This window comes from Ahaetulla prasina, chromosome 1 (genome assembly GCF_028640845.1).
Source record: "Ahaetulla prasina isolate Xishuangbanna chromosome 1, ASM2864084v1, whole genome shotgun sequence".
NCBI lineage: Eukaryota > Metazoa > Chordata > Lepidosauria > Squamata > Colubridae > Ahaetulla > Ahaetulla prasina.
The window spans coordinates 371,689,667-371,708,023 of NC_080539.1; the positions used below are offsets into that span (position 1 = coordinate 371,689,667).

General features: G+C 45.8%; 1 protein-coding gene across 1 annotated transcript in view; it reads right to left on the reverse strand.

The window, feature by feature from the left end:
• The window catches only part of KDM4B (lysine demethylase 4B), a 299,919-nt gene that overhangs the window by 37,448 nt on the left and 244,114 nt on the right, over positions 1–18,357 (reverse strand). The window contains exons 13-15 of the mRNA XM_058163587.1: positions 11,780–11,900; positions 6,708–6,886; positions 1,108–1,330 (exon numbers count right to left, since the gene is read on the reverse strand). Coding sequence (XP_058019570.1) covers positions 1,108–1,330; positions 6,708–6,886; positions 11,780–11,900 — 523 coding nt within the window. The remainder of the gene's footprint in view (positions 1–1,107; positions 1,331–6,707; positions 6,887–11,779; positions 11,901–18,357) is intronic.

Below are 18,357 nucleotides of genomic sequence, written 5' to 3' on the forward strand. Positions count from 1 at the left end.
CTTGGATTATTGTAATGCTCTCTACATGGGGCTCCCCTTGAAGTGCGCTCGGAGGCTTCAGTTAGTCCAGAATGCAGCTCCCATGTAACACCGCTCCTGCGCAGACTGCACTGGCTGCCTGTGGCCTTCCGGGTGCACTTTAAGGTGTTGGTTATGACCTTTAAAGCGCTCCATGGCTTAGGACCTGGGTACTTACGGGACCGCCTGCTGTTACCACATGCCTCCCACCGACCCGTACGCTCTCACAGAGAGGGACTTCTCAGGGTGCCGTCCGCCAAACAATGTCGGCTGGCAGCCCCCAGGGGAAGGGCCTTCTCTGTGGGGGCTCCCACACTCTGGAACGAGCTTCCCCTGGGTTTACGCCAAATACCTGACCTTCGGACATTCCGTCGCGAACTCAAGACTCATCTTTTTATCCGCGTGGGGCTGGCTTAAATTGGGATTTTAATGTTATATTTATTAATTTTAAACGGGGTTTCAGTATGGTAAATTTTAAATCACTGGGCTAATTTAAATACGTTTTTTAAATCGTATTTTAAACTTGTATATTGTATTGTCGGTTTTATTATGCCTGTACACCGCCCTGAGTCCTTCGGGAGAAGGGCGGTATAAAAATCAAATCAAATAAATAAATAATAAATAAATAATTTATCTAAAATGGTCTAGGGTCTCCTGCCTGAACAGGGGGTTGGACTAGAAGACCTCCAAGGTCCCTCCCTACTCTGTTCTTCTGTTAAAGAGGGGATCCCATCTGACATGGAGGCCTTTTTTTGGCAAAAAAGGGCCTCTGGTGGCTCAGACTGGTAAGACAGTCTGTTATTAACAGCAGCTGCTTGCAATTACTGCAGGTTCTAACCCCACCAGGCCCAAGGTTGACTCAGCCTTCCATCCTTTATAAGGTAGGTAAAATGAGGACCCAGATTGTTGGGGGGGCAATAAGTTGACTTTATATATAATATACAAATGGATGAAGACTATTGCTTGACACAGTGTAAGCCGCCCTGAGTCTTCGGAGAAGGGCGGGATATAAATGCAAATTAAAAAAAAAAAAAAGAGAAGACAGGCAGAAAAGTTGCCGCAGCATAGAATCTAGAAGCTGGCACTTACTGGCGTGGACTTGCAGGCAGCATTTGGCACAGGAGATTAACAAGCTGTTCCCATCGTCTCCGATGTAGGAGTTGGACGGGAGGGGCTCCGTGTTCTCGCTGCTTGAGGTGAAGCACATTTCAGGGATCAGAGGTTTGGTCTTCTGCCCGTTTTTAAAAGGGGGCTGGAGCGAGGGGTTTTCAGCCGCGGGCAGCGGGGCCGTCTCCTTTTCCACCGGCGAGACCTTGAGAGCAGAAAAACACATGATCCAAATTATGATTGCAGGGGATCCCCATTTTCTTCACCCGCCACAGAAGTGAGAACTGCTCTTTGGGTGTTGTGTCTTGCCCGCCCTCAGAGCAGCCGGGGCCTTCTTACCTGCTCCCGCACACTGAGGAATGTATGCCTCCCGGTCCCAGTCCTGGCTCCATGCCCACACAAACTGCAGAAGGAGAATCTCCCTGCCCCAGCCCTGACTCCATGCCCAGGCAAACGGAGCAGCTAGACCCCTCCCCCTCCTCCACAGCAGGTGAGCCTGAGGAGGGTTTATTACCAACAGCTGATTGGAGTGACCCTCGCATCAGAAGATTGGAGAGGCGGAGGCTACAGAGGGAAGGGAGGGGCAGGCCTTAATGAGTGCTGAGTCATGGAGCCACACCCCATGGCCTATATAAAGGATCTGCTTTCTGCATTCTCTGAGTCAGGCAAAAGTCAAACTTATCTTGCTGAAGTCACTTTCTGGTCTCCTGCCTGCTCTGAGGACTTTGCTAGGACTTTGGGCAGAGCTGCAGAGGCAAGCCTGATTCGGATTTCCCGGACCCAGCCGTCAGCGGAGGAGTGGGACACGACATTGGGGAAGTGTTTTTCTCCACAAACAATAAAGGGAATTATTTCCTGTCGGTTATTATACGTTGCCCTGAGAGCTTTCCTCGGTCTGAGCAGGACGTTTTGCTGCCCATCATCATCATGAGGGTAGTGAGCCCTGAGTAGCCATTTCTTCCCTGGACTTTTGTTATAGCTAAAAGGAATCTGAAAGCATCTGTTCTCTTTTTGAATGAAAGAGGAAGTTCTTGGCAAACTATAAAAAGTATTTGAGGGGCTGCCACAAAAGAGCAGGGGAGTCAAATTATTTTGCAAAGCACCAGAGGGCAGGACAAGAACTAATGGATGGAATTTCCGCTACCGGTTCTCCAGAACCTGTCAGAACCTGCTGGATTTCACCCCTGCATAAATCCATCTTAGCATGGGGCTTCAGTCAACAGTAACGGGGGAAGAGGTACTACTATACACAGGTACTACTATACACAGGTACTACTACTACTATTATACACAAGTACTACTATTGAGTACTACTACTCAATAGTAGTACCTGTGAGAGGGATCTTGGAGTCCTAGTGGATAACCATTTAGATATGAGCCAGCCGTGTGCAGCAGCTGCTAAAAAAGCCAACACAGTTCTGGGCTGCATCAACAGAGGGATAGAATCAAGATCACTCGAAGTGTTAATACCACTTTATAATGCCTTGGTAAGGCCACACTTGGAATATTGCATCCAGTTTTGGTCGCCACGATGTAAAAAAGATGCTGAGACTCTAGAAAGAGTGCAGAGAAGAGCAACAAAGATGATTAGGGGACTGGAGGCTAAAACATATGAAGAATGCTTGCAGGAACTCGGTATGTCTAGTTTAATAAAAAGAAGGACGAGGGGAGACATGATAGCAGTGTTCCAATATCTCGGGGTTGCCCCAAAGAAGAGGGAATCGGGCTGTTCTCCAAAGCATCTGCGGGTAGAACAAGAAGCAATGGGTGGAAACTGATCAAGGAAAGAAGCAACTTAGAACTAAGGAGAAATTTCCTGACAGTTAGAACAATTAATCAGTGGAACAACTTGCCTCCAGAAGTTGTAAATGCTCTAACACTGGAAATTTTTAAGAAAATGTTGGATAACCATCTGACTGAGATGGTGTAGGGTTTCCTGCCTGGGCAGGGGGTTGGACTAGAAGACCTCCAAGGTCCCTTCCAACTCTGTTGTTATATTATATTATATTATAAGAGCAGTTGAGGTTGACTTGCCCCCAACACACTGGGGCCTTAGGGCTTTTGAATATCAAGATGCAATCAATAGAAGGTGTCACCTGTTGGTTCAGGTTGAGACACCATCAGGATCCTGATAGATCCATCTCTAACTGAGACAGCAACAGAGATCGGAATGGGACAACCTGCTGCAGGACAAGTCAACGAATACAAAAGTTATATTAATTTTGAAGAAACTCTGGCCAAGAGTAATAAAAGAAAGAAAACCAATCCAGAAATACAAAAGTTACAATAATTTTGACGAAAAGAATAAAAGTCACTAAAAGAAAGGATGAATACAGTGTTGAATTGTCCCATGGCAAGTTGGCTGTAGTGCATTGGTCGCAGCTAATTGACTACCAGCTAGATCAGGGGTCTCCAATCTTGGCCACTTTAAGCCTGGCTGACTTCAACTCCCAGAATTCCCCAGCCAGCAAACTGGCTAGGGAATTCTGGGAGTTGAAGTCCTCCAGGCTTAAAGTGGCCAAGATTGGAGACCCCTGAGGTAGATAGTTATTATTGTACCGTCAAGACTCATCGGACTGTCCTGGAATGGTGCAGTGGCCTAGAGGTGGAGCTCCCGTCTCACAATCAGGAGGCTGTGAGTTCAATCCTAGGTAGAGGCAGATATTTCTCTCTCTGGGCACACTGGGAATGTATATCTGCTGAACAAAACTTCGCACTGGCGACAGAAAGGGCATCCGGCCATTAAAACCCTCTGCTAGCTCCATTCAGTTGCCCAGATTCCACCCCGCAAGGGATTATGGGGTTGTTAAAAGATGATGATGAAGACTCATCAGACTGTCCCAAAGAACAGGATGACAATTTGGGAGTCCACCTGGCCTTGGAGCTTCTGCTGGGTGTAGAGGTCGAAGCTGCGGCCAAGGAGGACTATGCCCAACTCAGGTTGATGCACCAGTTACGGTCCTTCCTGGATGGCAAAACTTTCATGATAGATGCCTTTATCGCCACATATTTAGGCTACGGTGTAACGCTCTACCTGGGACTGCAACTGAAAAACAGCAGTTTGTTTAAAAAAAGACAAAAAACCCCGCAATGGTCAGGATGGCTGAGAGCCAAGACTGCAATATGACACCGATGGTCCAATGGCTGCAGAGAGAGCCGAGTCCAAATTGCTGGTTTTGGCCCATAAACCCTAATAGAGTTCAGCTCTGGGATAGCTCAGATTGCCAATCATTCTGGCCAACTCCAAAGCTACAAAGCGGCCGAAGTTATTCACGGTCAAATCTGTCAAAAAAACCCAAGATGCCGGTAAGCTACGTTGCCATCAAAAGCTCACCGTGCCGATATGGGGGAGATTTGGCTGAATGACCTTGGGGTGTTTTGATCTAGGCCAGCGGTCACCAACTGGTGGTCTGTGGACCACTGGTGGTCCGCGAGAAAATGTTGGTGCTCCGCGGCGCACCTGGGTGGAGGAGCTGCTCTGTGACTAGAGCTCTGGAAGATAGGACTGGCCAGGCAGGTCATGGTGGGGCTGTAAATCTCTGCTGTTGAGGGAGGTTCAGGCAGTTTGTAACTTTGCAGCAGAGCCCTCGCTGGCTGGAATGAGGTAATGGTGCAAGTGGTGGGGGGGCGAATGGCGGTGCAGGTGGGCTGAAGCAATGGGTGGCAAGGCTGTTTCTTCCCCTGCTGTAGCTTCCTGTCGGCTGAATCCACCAATGGCTGTCCCCGCCCCTCGCCCTCCTTTCCCAGTCACTCCTCGCCTGGCAAGGGAAGGGGAGGAGGGGGAATGGAGATTCGCTCCATATTCCAGAGTGGGAGCTGGATCTTGCGGCTGTTTCTTCCGGCCCTTGTTGGTGCTCCTGCATCTCAGTCTCTCGGGGGGATGATTGACTTCCTCTCAGCCCCAAGACACTGGCTGTCCCATGAGAAAGAGTGGGCAAGAGAGAGAAAGATCCAGCAAGAGACGAAGCTTCACCCCTATTCTGGAATATGGAGCGAATCTCCATTCCCCCAATCCCCTTCCCTTGCCAGGCGAGGAGTGACTGGGAAAGGAGGGCGAGGGGCGGGGACAGCCACTGGTGGATTCAGCCGACAGGAAGCTAAAGCAGAGGGAAGAAACAGCCCGGGGTTCCTGCCACCCGTTGCTTCGGTCTGCCTGCACTGCCATTCCCCCCACCCCCTTGCACCATTAACTCATTCCAGCCGGCGAGGGCTCTGCTGCAAAGCTGCAAGTTTCTTCCATCCCTTGTTGGTGCTCCTGCACCTCAGTCTCTCGGGGGGGGGGGGGACGGACAATTGACTTCCTCTCAGCCCCAAGACACTGGCTGGCCCATGAGAAAGAGTGGGCGAGAGAGAGAGAAGGGGGGGGAGAGAGAAAGAGTGGGGAAAAGAGAGAGAAAGAGGGGAGAGAGAAAGAGAAAGGGGAGAGAGAGAGAGAAAGAGAAAGAGAGGGGGGAGAGAAAGGGGGAGAAAGAGAGAGAGAAAGAAAGAGAGAAAGGGGGAGAGAATGAATGGGAGAGAGAATGAATGGGAGAGAGAGAGAGGGGAGGGGGGGGAGAAAGAGAGAAAGAGAGAGGAGGGACAGTGCCTGAAGGATCCTATCCCATCACTGGGAGTCCAAGCGCTTCAGCAAGCGACACGCTGGATTTGTATTAGTGGTGCCCGGGATTTAAAATTATGGACTTGGTGGTCCCTGAGGTCCAAAAGTTTGGGGACCCCTGATCTAGGCAGACCCAAAAGGCAACTTGGACTTTTGTTTTTCCATGAAGACGTTTCGCTTCTCCTCCTAAGAAGATTCTTCGGTTCTGACTTTATGGTGGTGGACGGAAGGATTTATATTCCTTGCGGTCCTCTTGTCGCTAGCACTCTTTCTGAGGGACGTTGAGGCCGCTTGGCAGTTTATCTGTGTCCCTCAGGGCCACCTGAGTGGTGCAAATGGGTGTGGAGCCTTGCTGGAACCGCTGAAAGGACTGTTTTGTAAACAGGAGATGGATGGTGTTGTGTCACTTCCCCTCGATTGAGAGGGGGCTCTTCAATTTTGACCTAGATGGCCTCTTTGACCAGGGGTGAATTGTAAAAATTTACCCTACCGGTTCTGTGGGCGTGGCTTAATTGGTGGGCGTGGCTTGGTGGTCAGGTGACCGGGTGGGTGTGGCCAATAACAATAAATAATAATAATAAAAAAAAGTACAGAATGCTCCAACACTGGAAATTTTTAAGAAAATGTTGGATAACCATCTGACTGAGATGGTGTAGGGTTTCCTGCCTGGGCAGAGGGTTGGACTAGAAGGCCTCCAAGGTCCCTTCCAACTCTGTTGTTATATTATATTACACAAAACAATAAGAGGTACCAAAACCCAACTTTCACACTTTACACACACACAACGTAACACAACCGACTCACACACAATGTAAAAGCAGACGCACCTCACCCAAAATGGCTCCTGCAACAAGCAGGAACCTCACACAGCCACAAAAAGCTCAAAACCCAACTTTCATACTTTACACACACACACACAATACAACCTTCCTTAACTTTAGGACCCCCGGTATCCCCTTGCCCCCCGGAGCGGCTGTGCGATTACCTGGTGATAGGGGTAGAAGAGAGTGCAGATGGCGCAGTAGGGCTCCCTCAGGGCAGCGGCAGCGTTGAATCGTCTTTCGGCTACGAAGTTGGGCGCTTTGTTTTTCCACTGGAGGGAAAGTAAAGACTTCAGGGGTTCCGGATCCCCAGCATCTTCCTCACCGCTGAAGAGGGGAGTTTCTGAAAGACAAGAGAAGAGGAAGTTCGCATCTCCCCGAAGAAGCTGAAATGGTGAACATCAAAATACGGGAGTTTGGGCTTTTACTGGGCTTCCTGCAGATACCGTTTGAGTTTCTTTTCCCGATTCCTTTTTTTTTAAATATATATTTTTTTCTTTTCCTGATTCCTAAAGGAGACTCAGAACCTTTTAACTTGGGTGTAGGGAGAAGAGACTGCAGACTGGACTGGACCGGACTACACTAGAGCAGAACAGAATAATAGCAATAGCGCTTGTATTTATATACTGCTTTATGGTGCTTTTACAGCCCCTCTCTTTTGTTTCATCGCGCAGGGCTAGCTTAAATGTAGTTTTAAATGGGGTTTTTATTCTTATTTTAGTTTTCATGCCATATATTGAATAAGTTTTTTATACTGTTCTTAATCTGTATTATATGCATTTTATTGGCTGTGAACCGCCCTGAGTCCTTCGGGAGAAGGGCGGTATATAGATCAAATCAAATCAAATCAAATCAAATCAAATCTCTAAGCGGTTTACAGCATCAGCCTCTGGCCCCCAACAATCTGGGTCCTCATTTTACCCACCTTGGAAGGATGAAAGGCTGAGTCAACCTTGAGCCTGGCGAGATTTGAACTGCCAAATTGCAGGCAGCCGGCAGGCAGCAGAAGTAGCCTGCAGTACTGCACTCTAACCACTGAACCACCGTGGCTCTTTAATACAATTAGAAGGCATCTTGGGGGTCTTCTAGTCCAACCCACTGCTCACGCATGAAACCCTCTCCCATTTCAGACAAATGGCTGTCCAATCTCGTCTTGAAAGCCTTCGGTGATGAATATCCACAACTTCTGGAGGCAAGTCTGTGGCTCAGACTGGTAAGACAGACTGTTATTAACAGCAGCTGCCTGCAATTACTGCAGGTTCAAGTCCCACCAGGCCCAAGGTTGACTCAGCCTTCCATCCTTTATAAGGTAGGTAAAATGAGGACCCAGATTGTTGGGGGCAATAAAGGTTGACTTTGTATATAATATACAAATGGATGAAGACTATTGCTTGACATAGTGTAAGCCGCCCTGAGTCTTCGGAGAAAGGCAGGGTATAAATTCAAATAAAAAAAAAAAGAAGGAAATAAAGTGGGAGAAGGAAGGGAGGGAGAAAGAGAGAGAGAGAGGGAGAGAGAGAAAGAAAGAAAGAGGGAGGGAGAAGGAAGGAAGGAAGAAAAAAAGGGAGAAAGAGGCCTCTGTGGCTCAGACTGGTAAGACAGTCTGTTATTAATAGCAGCTGCTTGCAATTATTGCAGGTTCAAGTCCCACCAGGCCCAAGGTTGACTCAGCCTTCCATCCTTTATAAGGTAGGTAAAATGAGGACTCAGATTGTTGGGGGCAATAAAAGTTGACTTTGTATATAATATACAAATGGATGAAGACTATTGCTTGACACAGTGTAAGCCGCCCTGAGTCTTCGGAGAAGGGCGGGATATAAATTCAAATTAAAAAAAAAAGTCGTTTCACAGATATATTTTTCTCACTATCAGGAGATTTCTCCTTAGTTCTAAGTTGGTTCTTTCCTTGATTAGTTTCCCTCCATTGCTTCTTGTTCTGCTTTCAGGTGCTTTGCCTTGAACGCCCCCCCCTCTTCTTTGTGGCAGCCCCTCAAATATTTGAAGACTGCTGTCACGTCCACCCTAATCCTTCTCTTCATTAAACTAGACATACCTAAATCCAGCAACTGTTCTTTATGTGTTTTTGCCTCCAGTCCGCTAATTACCTTTCTTGCTCTTCTCTGCACTCTTTCTAGAGTTTTGGCATCTTTTTTTGTATTGTGGTGACCAAAAGTGGATGTAGTATTCCAAGTGGGGAATAAAAAAGAGATGTGTGTGGCTTTCTTGTGGAATTGAGCAACTTAATATGGTTACCATCTTTTGGATTATTCCCTGTTCGGTTCAAGACACAGCCAATAAAGATTTTATGTTTTAGTTTTCAATGTATTATGCTGCTGAGTGTCATGTTTGGTGAGATAGGTGGCATACAAGTCTGGTGAAAGAAAGAAAGAAAGAAAGAAAGAAAGAAAGAAAGAAAAAGAAAGAAAGAAAGAAAGAAAGAAAGAAAGAAGAAAGAAAGAGAAAGAAAGGAAGGAAGGAAGGAAGAAAGAAAGAAAGAAAGGAAGGAAGGTAGGAAGAAAGAAAGAAAGGAAGGAAGGAAGAAAGAAGAAAGGTAGGAAGGAAGAAAGGAAGAAAGAAAGAAAGAAAGAAAGAAAGAAAGAAAGGTAAGTAGAAAGAAAAAGAAAGAAAGAAAGAAAGAAAGAAAGGAAGGAAGGAAGGTAAGTAGGGAGAAAGAAAGAAAGAAAGGAAGGAAGGAAGGTAAGTAGGAAGAAAGAAAGAAAGGAAGGAAGGAAGAAAGAAAGAAAGAAAGGTAGGTAGGTAGGTAAGAAGGAAGGAAGGAAGGAAGGAAGGAAGGAAGGAAGGAAGGAAGAAAGAAAGAAAGAAAGAAAGAAAGAAAGAAAGAAAGAAAGAAAGAAAGTAAGTAAGTAAGTTAGTTCAGAGCTAGGCCTGCAGAATACTGGCCAGGAATGGACTGAGCAATCTTCAAAAAATGAGCTTTTTGAAAGTGGAACAGCTGTGCTTTTTAAAGCCAACTGGTTGAAACATTCCTCCAGGAATTCAGAAGGACTAAAATAAAGATCAAAAGGGAGAAAGAGAGCCTCCCAATTAACTTAAAACAGAAATTACATCAGTTTCCATTTTTTAACAACATGACCTGACTAAATCTCCAAGACTGCCTAAAGTAGTTTTAAAAAATCCTTATAATCAAATTCAAACATTCAAACAGTAACTATCCATTATGAGGGCTCTTTAAAGAAAATGTTGGGGTTAGCTAAATCTAAGTAGACCAACTCAGAGTCACCCCAAACGTCAAATAAAAAGTGATTGTTCGATGTAGAAAGGCACAAAGGGGCAGAGAGGTGGCCACCAGCTATGACAGTAAAGGAAGTGGCCTCAAAACCTTTTATGTGGGGCTCAAACGTTCAGCCCCCAATTCCATGGAATTTGGGGAAATGTCTTTGTTTTTCATCCCACCTTTATGATTTGACAAGTAGCTCAAAGCAGCGAACATACTTCACAGTCCTTCCTCTTCCCATTTTCCCCCAACCCCAACAACCCTGTGAGGTGGGTTGAGCGCAAACTGGCCCAAAGTCAGGTTTTAGTGTCTGAGACAGGACTAGAACTCACCCTTGCATGGTGACTGGCCCAAAGTCACCCAGCTAGCTTTCATGTCTAAGGGAGGACTAGAACTCACCATCTCCTGGTGACTGGCCCAAAAACATGCAACCGATTTTCATGCCTAAGATGAGACTAGAATTCACCATCTCCTGGCAATAGGCCTAAAGGCACCCAGCTAGCTTTCATGCCTAAGGGGGAACTAGAACTCACCATCTCCTGGCGATTGTCCCAGAAACACCCAGATGGTTTTCATGCCTAAGGTGGAACTAGAATTCACCATCTCCTGGTGATTGGGCCAAAGACACGTCTAAAGCATCTGGCTTTCATGCCTAAAGTGGGACTAGAATTCTCCTGGTGATTGGCCTAAAGACATCCAGCCAACTTTCCTGCCTAAGGGAGAACTAGAATTCATCATCTCCTGGTGACTGGCACAAAGTCACCCAGCAGGTTTTTGTGCCTAAGGCGGGACTAGAACTCACCGTCTTCTAGTGATTGGCCCAAAGTCACTTAGCTGGCTTTCATACCTAAGGTGGGACTAGAACTCCCTGTCTCCTGATGATTGGCCCAAAGTCACCCATACAGGTTCCACTATCTAAGGCGGGACTAGAACTCACCGTCTCCTGGTGATTGGCCCAAAGTTACCTAGATAGCTTTCAATTCTAAAGCCTCTTTGTTTCTAGCCTGCTGCCTTCAACGGTAAACCAAACCGGCTCTGTAATTATTCCTAAGCAGAGAAAGATATTTGATGACGCTGTTAAAGAACAGGAGAAAAACGATCTGCCTGCACTGTACGTCGTGTCTTTGTCTCTAGCACAAAGGATACCTCAAATACCTTTCACAAGCTGCTTTAACGAAACCCGCTAAAACAGCGGTTCTCAACCTGTGGGTCGGGACCCCGTTGGGGGTCGAATGACGATTTGCCAGGGGTCGCCTAAGACCATCGGAAATATGGGAAGCATACTTGTGAGTTGAAGAATCGCGCTCCAGTGGTTGATTCCACAAGCCAGCTGCAGGCTCTTCAAATCGCTAGTCGAATTCGGCTTCAGGCGCGATGAATTAAAAAAGAGAGAAATCTTTGCTCTGATGTCTCCCTCTCAAGCCAGCTGCAATCACTCCCAATCGCTAGCCTAACCTGGCTTCAGGTGCGATAAACTTAATAAGGGAGGAGTCTCCACTTTAATGCCTCCGTCCTCAAGGCAATCGCAAGCAGTTCCTATCGCTAGCCAATACGGCTTCAGGCGTGATAAATTCAAAACGAAAATAATTTTATGGTTGGGGTCGCCACATCGTGGGGAATTGTATTAAAGGGGTCGCAGCACTATAAAGGTTGAGAACCACTGCGCTAAAATGTACTAGGCTGCTGGTGTTTTTATGACTCTGGTAAGAGATGAAGCAGGCTGTGATTTGGTCAAATGAAGTCCTCAGCTGGCTGGGTCTAATGGTGGGAAGATGAGAAGGTGCCATCCCTTCAACATCTGCCCAGGTGGGCTTTGAGGCTAGCCATGGTTGCTCCACAGCCAGCAAAGATTGGAGCTTCCTGGCAAGAGAGCAATTCCTCTTCCGGTCCATTTGCGACTCTGTTGCCCGGGGCAACTGGAGGAATGACTAAACCCTGGTCTGTTCAGAAGCAGCCTTCCTCCTGGTTTTTTTTTCTTTCCTTTTTTGGGGGGGGACTCACCTTCATCACTGGAGGCTTCCTGCTTCACCACCGACAACGGGGAGCGGGTGGGCGGCTTCCCCAGGGGGTGACGGCGGCTTTTCTTGATCTCCATTTTGAGTTTCGAGAAAGTAGAAGTCGTCTGGAAGAGAGAGAGAGAAAAAAAAAGCCGCCCAAAATAAAAGGAAAGGAAAAGAAAAAAAGAAAAAGGAAAAAAGACAAAAAGAGAGAGAGAGAGAGCATTATTTTGCATACCTTACAACGTGAACAATACAGGTAGACCTTGATTTTACCAGACTTCAATTTAGAGACTGTTTGAACTTACAGGGGTCTCTAAAAAAATGACTTACGACCATTTTCCACACTTGCAACGGTTGCAACGGGATCAAAAATTCAGACTCTTGGCAACTGATTCATATTTATGACGGTTACAATGTCCCGGGATGATGGGGGTGTCACGTAAACCGCCCTGAGTCCCTAGGGAGATAGGGCGGTATAAAAGTGTGAACAATAAATAAAAATAAATAAATAAATAAAATGTGATCTTCTTTGGCGACCTTCCGACGAGCAAAGTCAATCGGGAAGCCAGATTCGCTTAACGACCGTGTTGCTAACTTAACCACTGCAACGATCCTCTTAACAACCGTTGCAACAAAGGCTGCAAAATGGGGCAAGAACTCACTTAACAGCCGTGCAACAGAAATTTTGGCCTCAATTGTGATTATAAAGGTGAGGACAGTTGCAAGAAAGGTCGTAAAATGGTATTGTAAAACTCACTTCACAAATGTTTCATTTAGCAACCGAAATGTTAGGCTCGATTGTCGTCATAATTTGAGGACTGTAGGGGTTTTAGGATGAAAAGCTCAATGCTTTATAAATATGCTGATTCTGTAAACCGCTTAGGGCTATAAAACACTGTGAAGCGGTATATGTCTAAGTGCTATTGCTATTATTATTATAATTATTGTTATTGATCATCACACAGTCAGCCAGATGTTCAGACTGGGGTTTGGCATTATTATTATTATTATTATTATTATTATTATTATTATTATTATTGATCATCACACAGTCAGCCAGATGTTCAGACTGGGGTTTGGCATTATTATTATTATTATTATTATTATTATTATTATTATTATTATTATTATTATTATTATTGATCATCACACAGTCAGCCAGATGTTCAGACTGGGGTTTGGCATTATTATTATTATTATTATTATTATTATTATTATTATTATTCTTATTATTGATCATCACACAGTCAGCCAGATGTTCAGACTGGGGTTTGGCATTATTATTATTATTATTATTATTATTATTATTATTATTATTATTATTATTATTATTATTGATCATCACACAGTCAGCCAGATGTTCAGACTGGGGTTTGGCATTATTATTATTATTATTATTATTATTATTATTATTATTATTATTATTATTATTATTGTTATTGATCATCACACAGTCAGCCAGATGTTCAGACTGGGGTTTGGCATTATTATTATTATTATTATTATTATTATTATTATTATTATTATTATTATTATTGATCATCACACAGTCAGCCAGATGTTCAGACTGGGGTTTGGCATTTTTGTCTACCTAGCGAGTCCTTACCAAGGACCTGGGATAGGCAGATCTGGCGGTTTGACGGTGTTAAAAGGTATCGTCGCAGGATGGAAGCTGTTCCAAGGAAAGCTGCCTTCTGCAATTGACGGATGGCAAGTTTGTCAATGCCAATGAATAAAGTGGTGCTCCAGTTGTTTTGGGACTGCACCCAAGGGACCTATGACCATTGCTACTACCCTTGCTTACCTTTGCCATAGTCATTCTATTTCTATTTGTAGGTTTTTGCATTTTGTTATCTTCTCCAGTTCTTTTTCTTCTCTTCCACTGTCTCCACAGAGGTGGTATTAAGCCGGTTCCTACCAGTTTGAGTGAACCGGTAGCGGAGATAATAGGTGGATACGCCCACCCTGGCGCTATGCTGTCCTATTTAGCCAAGTTTTTGAGGCTGGGTGCTTGCGCGGAAAGCCGGGTATTATTTATTTATTATTTATTTATTTGTTCATACTTTTATACCGCCCTATCTCCCTAGGGACTCAGGGCGGTTTACAGCCAGATAAAAACATAAATATATACAGAATAAAACATTGATTTAAAAAACTTATTCAATAGGCCGAATATTTAAAATAGAAATATAAATAATAAAACCCCATTTAAAACCAAATTTAAAATTTAAAAAATCCTAGTCCAGTCCTGCGCAAATAAATAGATGTGTCTTAAGCTCGCGGCGGAAGGTTCGAAGGTCAGGAAGTTGGCGAAGTCCTGGGGGAAGCTCGTTCCAGAGGGTGGGAGCCCCCACAGAAAAGGTCCTTCCCCTGGGTGTCGCCAGTCGGCACTGCCTGGCCGACGGCACCCTGAGGAGTCCCTCTCTGTGAGAGCGCATGGGTCGGTGAGAGGCAATCAGTGGCAGCAGACGGTCCCGTAAGTAGCCCGGCCCTATGCCATGGAGCGCTTTGAAGATCATTACCAAAACCTTGAAGCGCACCCGGAAGGCCACAGGCAGCCAGTGCAGTCTGCGCAGGAGAGGTGTTACGTGGGAGCCATGAGGGGCTCCCTCTATCACCCGCGCAGCCGCATTCTGAACTACCTGGAGTCTCCGGGTGCTCCTCAAGGGGAGCCCCATGTAGAGAGCATTGCAGTAATCCAGACGAGATGTCACGAGAGCGTGAGTGACCGTGCATAGGGCATCCCGGTCTAGAAAGGGGTGCAACTGGCGGACCAGGCGAACCTGGTAAAAAGCTCTCCTGGAGACAGCCGTCAAATGATCTTCAAAAGACAGCCGTCCATCCAGGAGGACGCCCAAGTTGCGCACCCTCTCCATCGGGGCCAATGACTCGCCCCCAACAGTCAACCGCGGCTGCAGCTGACTGTGCCGGGATGTCAGCATCCACAGCCACTCCGTCTTGGAGGGATTGAGCTTGAGCCTGTTTCTCCCCATCCAGACCCATACGGCTTCCAGGCACTGGGACAGCACTTCGACAGCTTCGTTGGGGTGGTCCGGTGTGGAAAAGTAAATGTGCGGAAGTTGAGTGCGCAAGTGAAGTGAGTGTGCGCGGTGAACTGGTGGTAGAAATAAGTGATCTGGTCTCCAGGCACTGCCACATCCACTATCCAGAATTTTTTGCATTATTATTTTTATTATTATGCAATGTTTTCTGATCTGCTTATACTCCTGATGTTCCCTTTTCAGCCATAGACGCTTATCCATAAAAGAGAGTATTTGTAGCCCGGGACTGAACCGTGGATTTCTTGGTGCTCTTTGAGTTTGGTGTTGAAAACACTTCCCCCACCCAGCAGAAGGATTAAAGGTGTGAGGACCAAGCCCCAGAGTTGACACAATGAGACGCATTTGAATCCAGAGTTTTATTTGTTGACACCCAATACAGGTAATCCTCAGGTTACGACCACAATTGAGCCCAACGTTTAGGTTGTTTTGCCCCGTTTTACGATCTTTCTTGCCACGGTTGTTAAGTGACAACACGGTTGTTGCGTTTGTTAAATTAGTAACACGGTTGTTAAGTGAATCTGGCTTCTCCATTGATTTGGCTTGTGAGAAGGACGCAAAAGGGGATCGTGTGACCTCGGGACAGGGCAACGGTCATAAGAACGAACCAGTTTGCCAAGCGTCTGAATTTGGATCACGTGACCAGGGGGATGCTGCAACGGTCGTAAGTGTGAAAAATGGTCATAAGTCACTTTTTGCCGGGCCCTTGTAACTTTGAACGGTCACTAAATGAACTGTTGTAAATTGAGGACTTGCCTTTCCATAAGAACATCTACCTGTCCTATCAGGTTAGATAAGGCAAGCATGCTTCTAGTCCCTTCTGCCAAATATTGTCCACACCTAATCAAGAAACTAGCAAGAAGAAAACCACAATCCCACCCATACTAACAGGGCAAGCCACTAATATGTAGAGAGCAAACTCCACTCTTCTCCAGCACTGATGAAGTTACCTAGTTGGGTTATGAAACGTCTGCTAGTTCGTTGATTAGGCTGTTGGGGCAAGCTTTAAAGAAGGTTAAAAGGGTGGAGTCCCGCTGAACTTCATGGGGCAAGGAGTTCCATAGGGCAGGGGCCGCCATAGAAAAGGCACGCTTCCTAGCTCCCATCAAATGATAATATTTGGAGCTTGGGGAATTCTGGGAGTTGAAGTCCACAGGCCTTAAAGCTGCCAAGTTTGGACAGCCCTGATCTAAGGCAATGGACAGGCTACACCTTCCTTTCCCCAATGATCTACAGACAGTCCTTGACTTACAACTTTTCGTTTAGTGACCGTTTGGTGTTAGAAAGATAATAAAAAATTGACTGTTCCTTTTTCACACTTATGACCCCTGGAGACACTTTGGGCAACGGGCTCGTGTGGTCACTTTTTGCAACCTGTTGACAAAGTCAACCGTTAAGTGCAGCTGCAGTGATTCACTTAACAACCGTGGAAAGAAAGGGGAAATAAAATGGGGGCAAAATTCACTTAACGAACTGTCTCGCTCAGCAACAGAAATGTTGGGCTCGATTGTGGTCGTAAGGCGAGGTCTACCTGTAGAGGGGAAGTGCCTTTTTATACAGCCTGGCTGTCAGGAAATTGTTATTTGCCTAACTAGTTGGCCAGGCAATATATAACTAACTATGTATGTTTATAGAAAGGCCTGATGTTGCTTTAAGGCTGTGCTGCATCATGTAAGCATCCTAATTGGTTGAGCTCTGTAGCCAATGTATAAAAGGACTACTAAATGATGGCTTGTGGGGAATCTACAGGGATGCTACAGCATTGTAAGCTGAAGAAATGCTGCAACTGTATATTTGAGCTTTATGATCGTTGCTTGATCATGGCTAGTTACTGATTCCTCAAGATACTGACTGTTGTGAATTGAACTGTGTTTTGCCGAACTGAAAGAAGACCTTGTTTGTTGTGCAAGTAAGAAGACTTGATATCTATAATATCCCTGACTGACTGGCTTTATATGTGTATGACCTGGAATTGTTTTTGGACTACGACTTTGCCTTTTCCCTAAAAGTAAAGGAATATCAAACCCCAGTTTGTCTGCAAGTGACTGTTATTGTATACAACCAGTCTCAGTCGTTTTCATGCGTAGGGTACTCTGCTCAACAGTCCACAACCTTGGTTGGGAACCCAGATTACCCTTAACACTGGCCGTTGATGAGGACTGTTTATGAGGCAAAACACACCTCCAGCCTCTGAATCACCATGTGACGATGAAAGCAATTCCTACAAACATGCCTCCCTCTCTCTGCTAGGAGTGGCAGAGCCTGCTTCAAAATACCGGTAGTCCTCGACCTACAACAATTCATTTAGTGACCGTTTGAAGTTACAACAGCACTAAAAAAGGGACTTACGACTGTTTTTTCACCGTTACAACAGTTGCAGCATCCCGGCGGTCACGTGATCAAAATTCAGACCCTGGGCAATTGGTTCATACTTATGACGGTTGCAGCATTCCGGGGTGTGTGTGTGTGTGTGTGTGTGTGTGTGTATGTGTGTGTGTCATGCGATCCCCTTTTGTGAACTTCTGGCAAGCGAAGTCAGCGGGAAAGCCCGATTTGCTTAACAACCGTGTTGCTAATTTAACAATTACAGCAGTTCGGTTAACAAATGTGGCCCGAAAAGTCGTAAAATGGAACAAAACTCACTTAACGAATTTCTCACTTAGCAACACAAATTTTGGGCTCAACTGTTGTCATAAGTCAAGGACTACCTGTAGTAAACCCAGTGTGGATGAAGGCATGGAACCACCGAGTGGTGGGATTCGAATAATTTAAGAATCGGTTCTCTGCCCTAATGACTGACTGGGTGGGCGTGGCCACGGGTGTGACAGGCAGCACTTGGTCTCCTGCACCCCCCTGGGAGCAAAAACGGGCCGCAGTGGGGATGCGTCACCACACCACGCCCCGTTTTGGGCCTAGTAGGCCTCCCTGCAGCCTCCTGGGAGTGAAAACGGATCGTGTGGGGACTCCTGGAAGGGGCAGAGCCAGCCAGCATTTTAACTACTGGTTCGCCCGAACCGGCTGAATTCCACCACTGGAACCACCCTTTTATGAGAGCATCTTAAAATTTCCATTCAAAGATATGATTTCATTTTCCAGGCTTCTGGTCCCATCGATTCCAGTTCAAATCCGGGCATCTCTTTGTTTCCTCTTTTGGCATCTTACAAATCCTGAGTTGTATTCAGGGTAAATGCTCAGCTGTGACACACCTACCTGCTCACATACATACATACATACATACATACATACATACATATATATATAGCGCAAGACATTCTGGGTAAAGTCACGCAACCATTTAGGTGAGAACTGCTTTGTCAGAGAGCAAACGGAAGGGTTGCCTAGCAATAATGATACACTATTGTTAAAGCAGTGAACGTACAATATTTGGCATTTTCCAAAGTGCCCAATTTTGTATCGGAGAAATCTCGATGTTATGATTTTCATTATTTTGCAGAATTATCCAAAAAAACCCAGCAAGGTTTCTTCCCGCTTGTATCCAGAAAAAGACCATGTTTCTCAG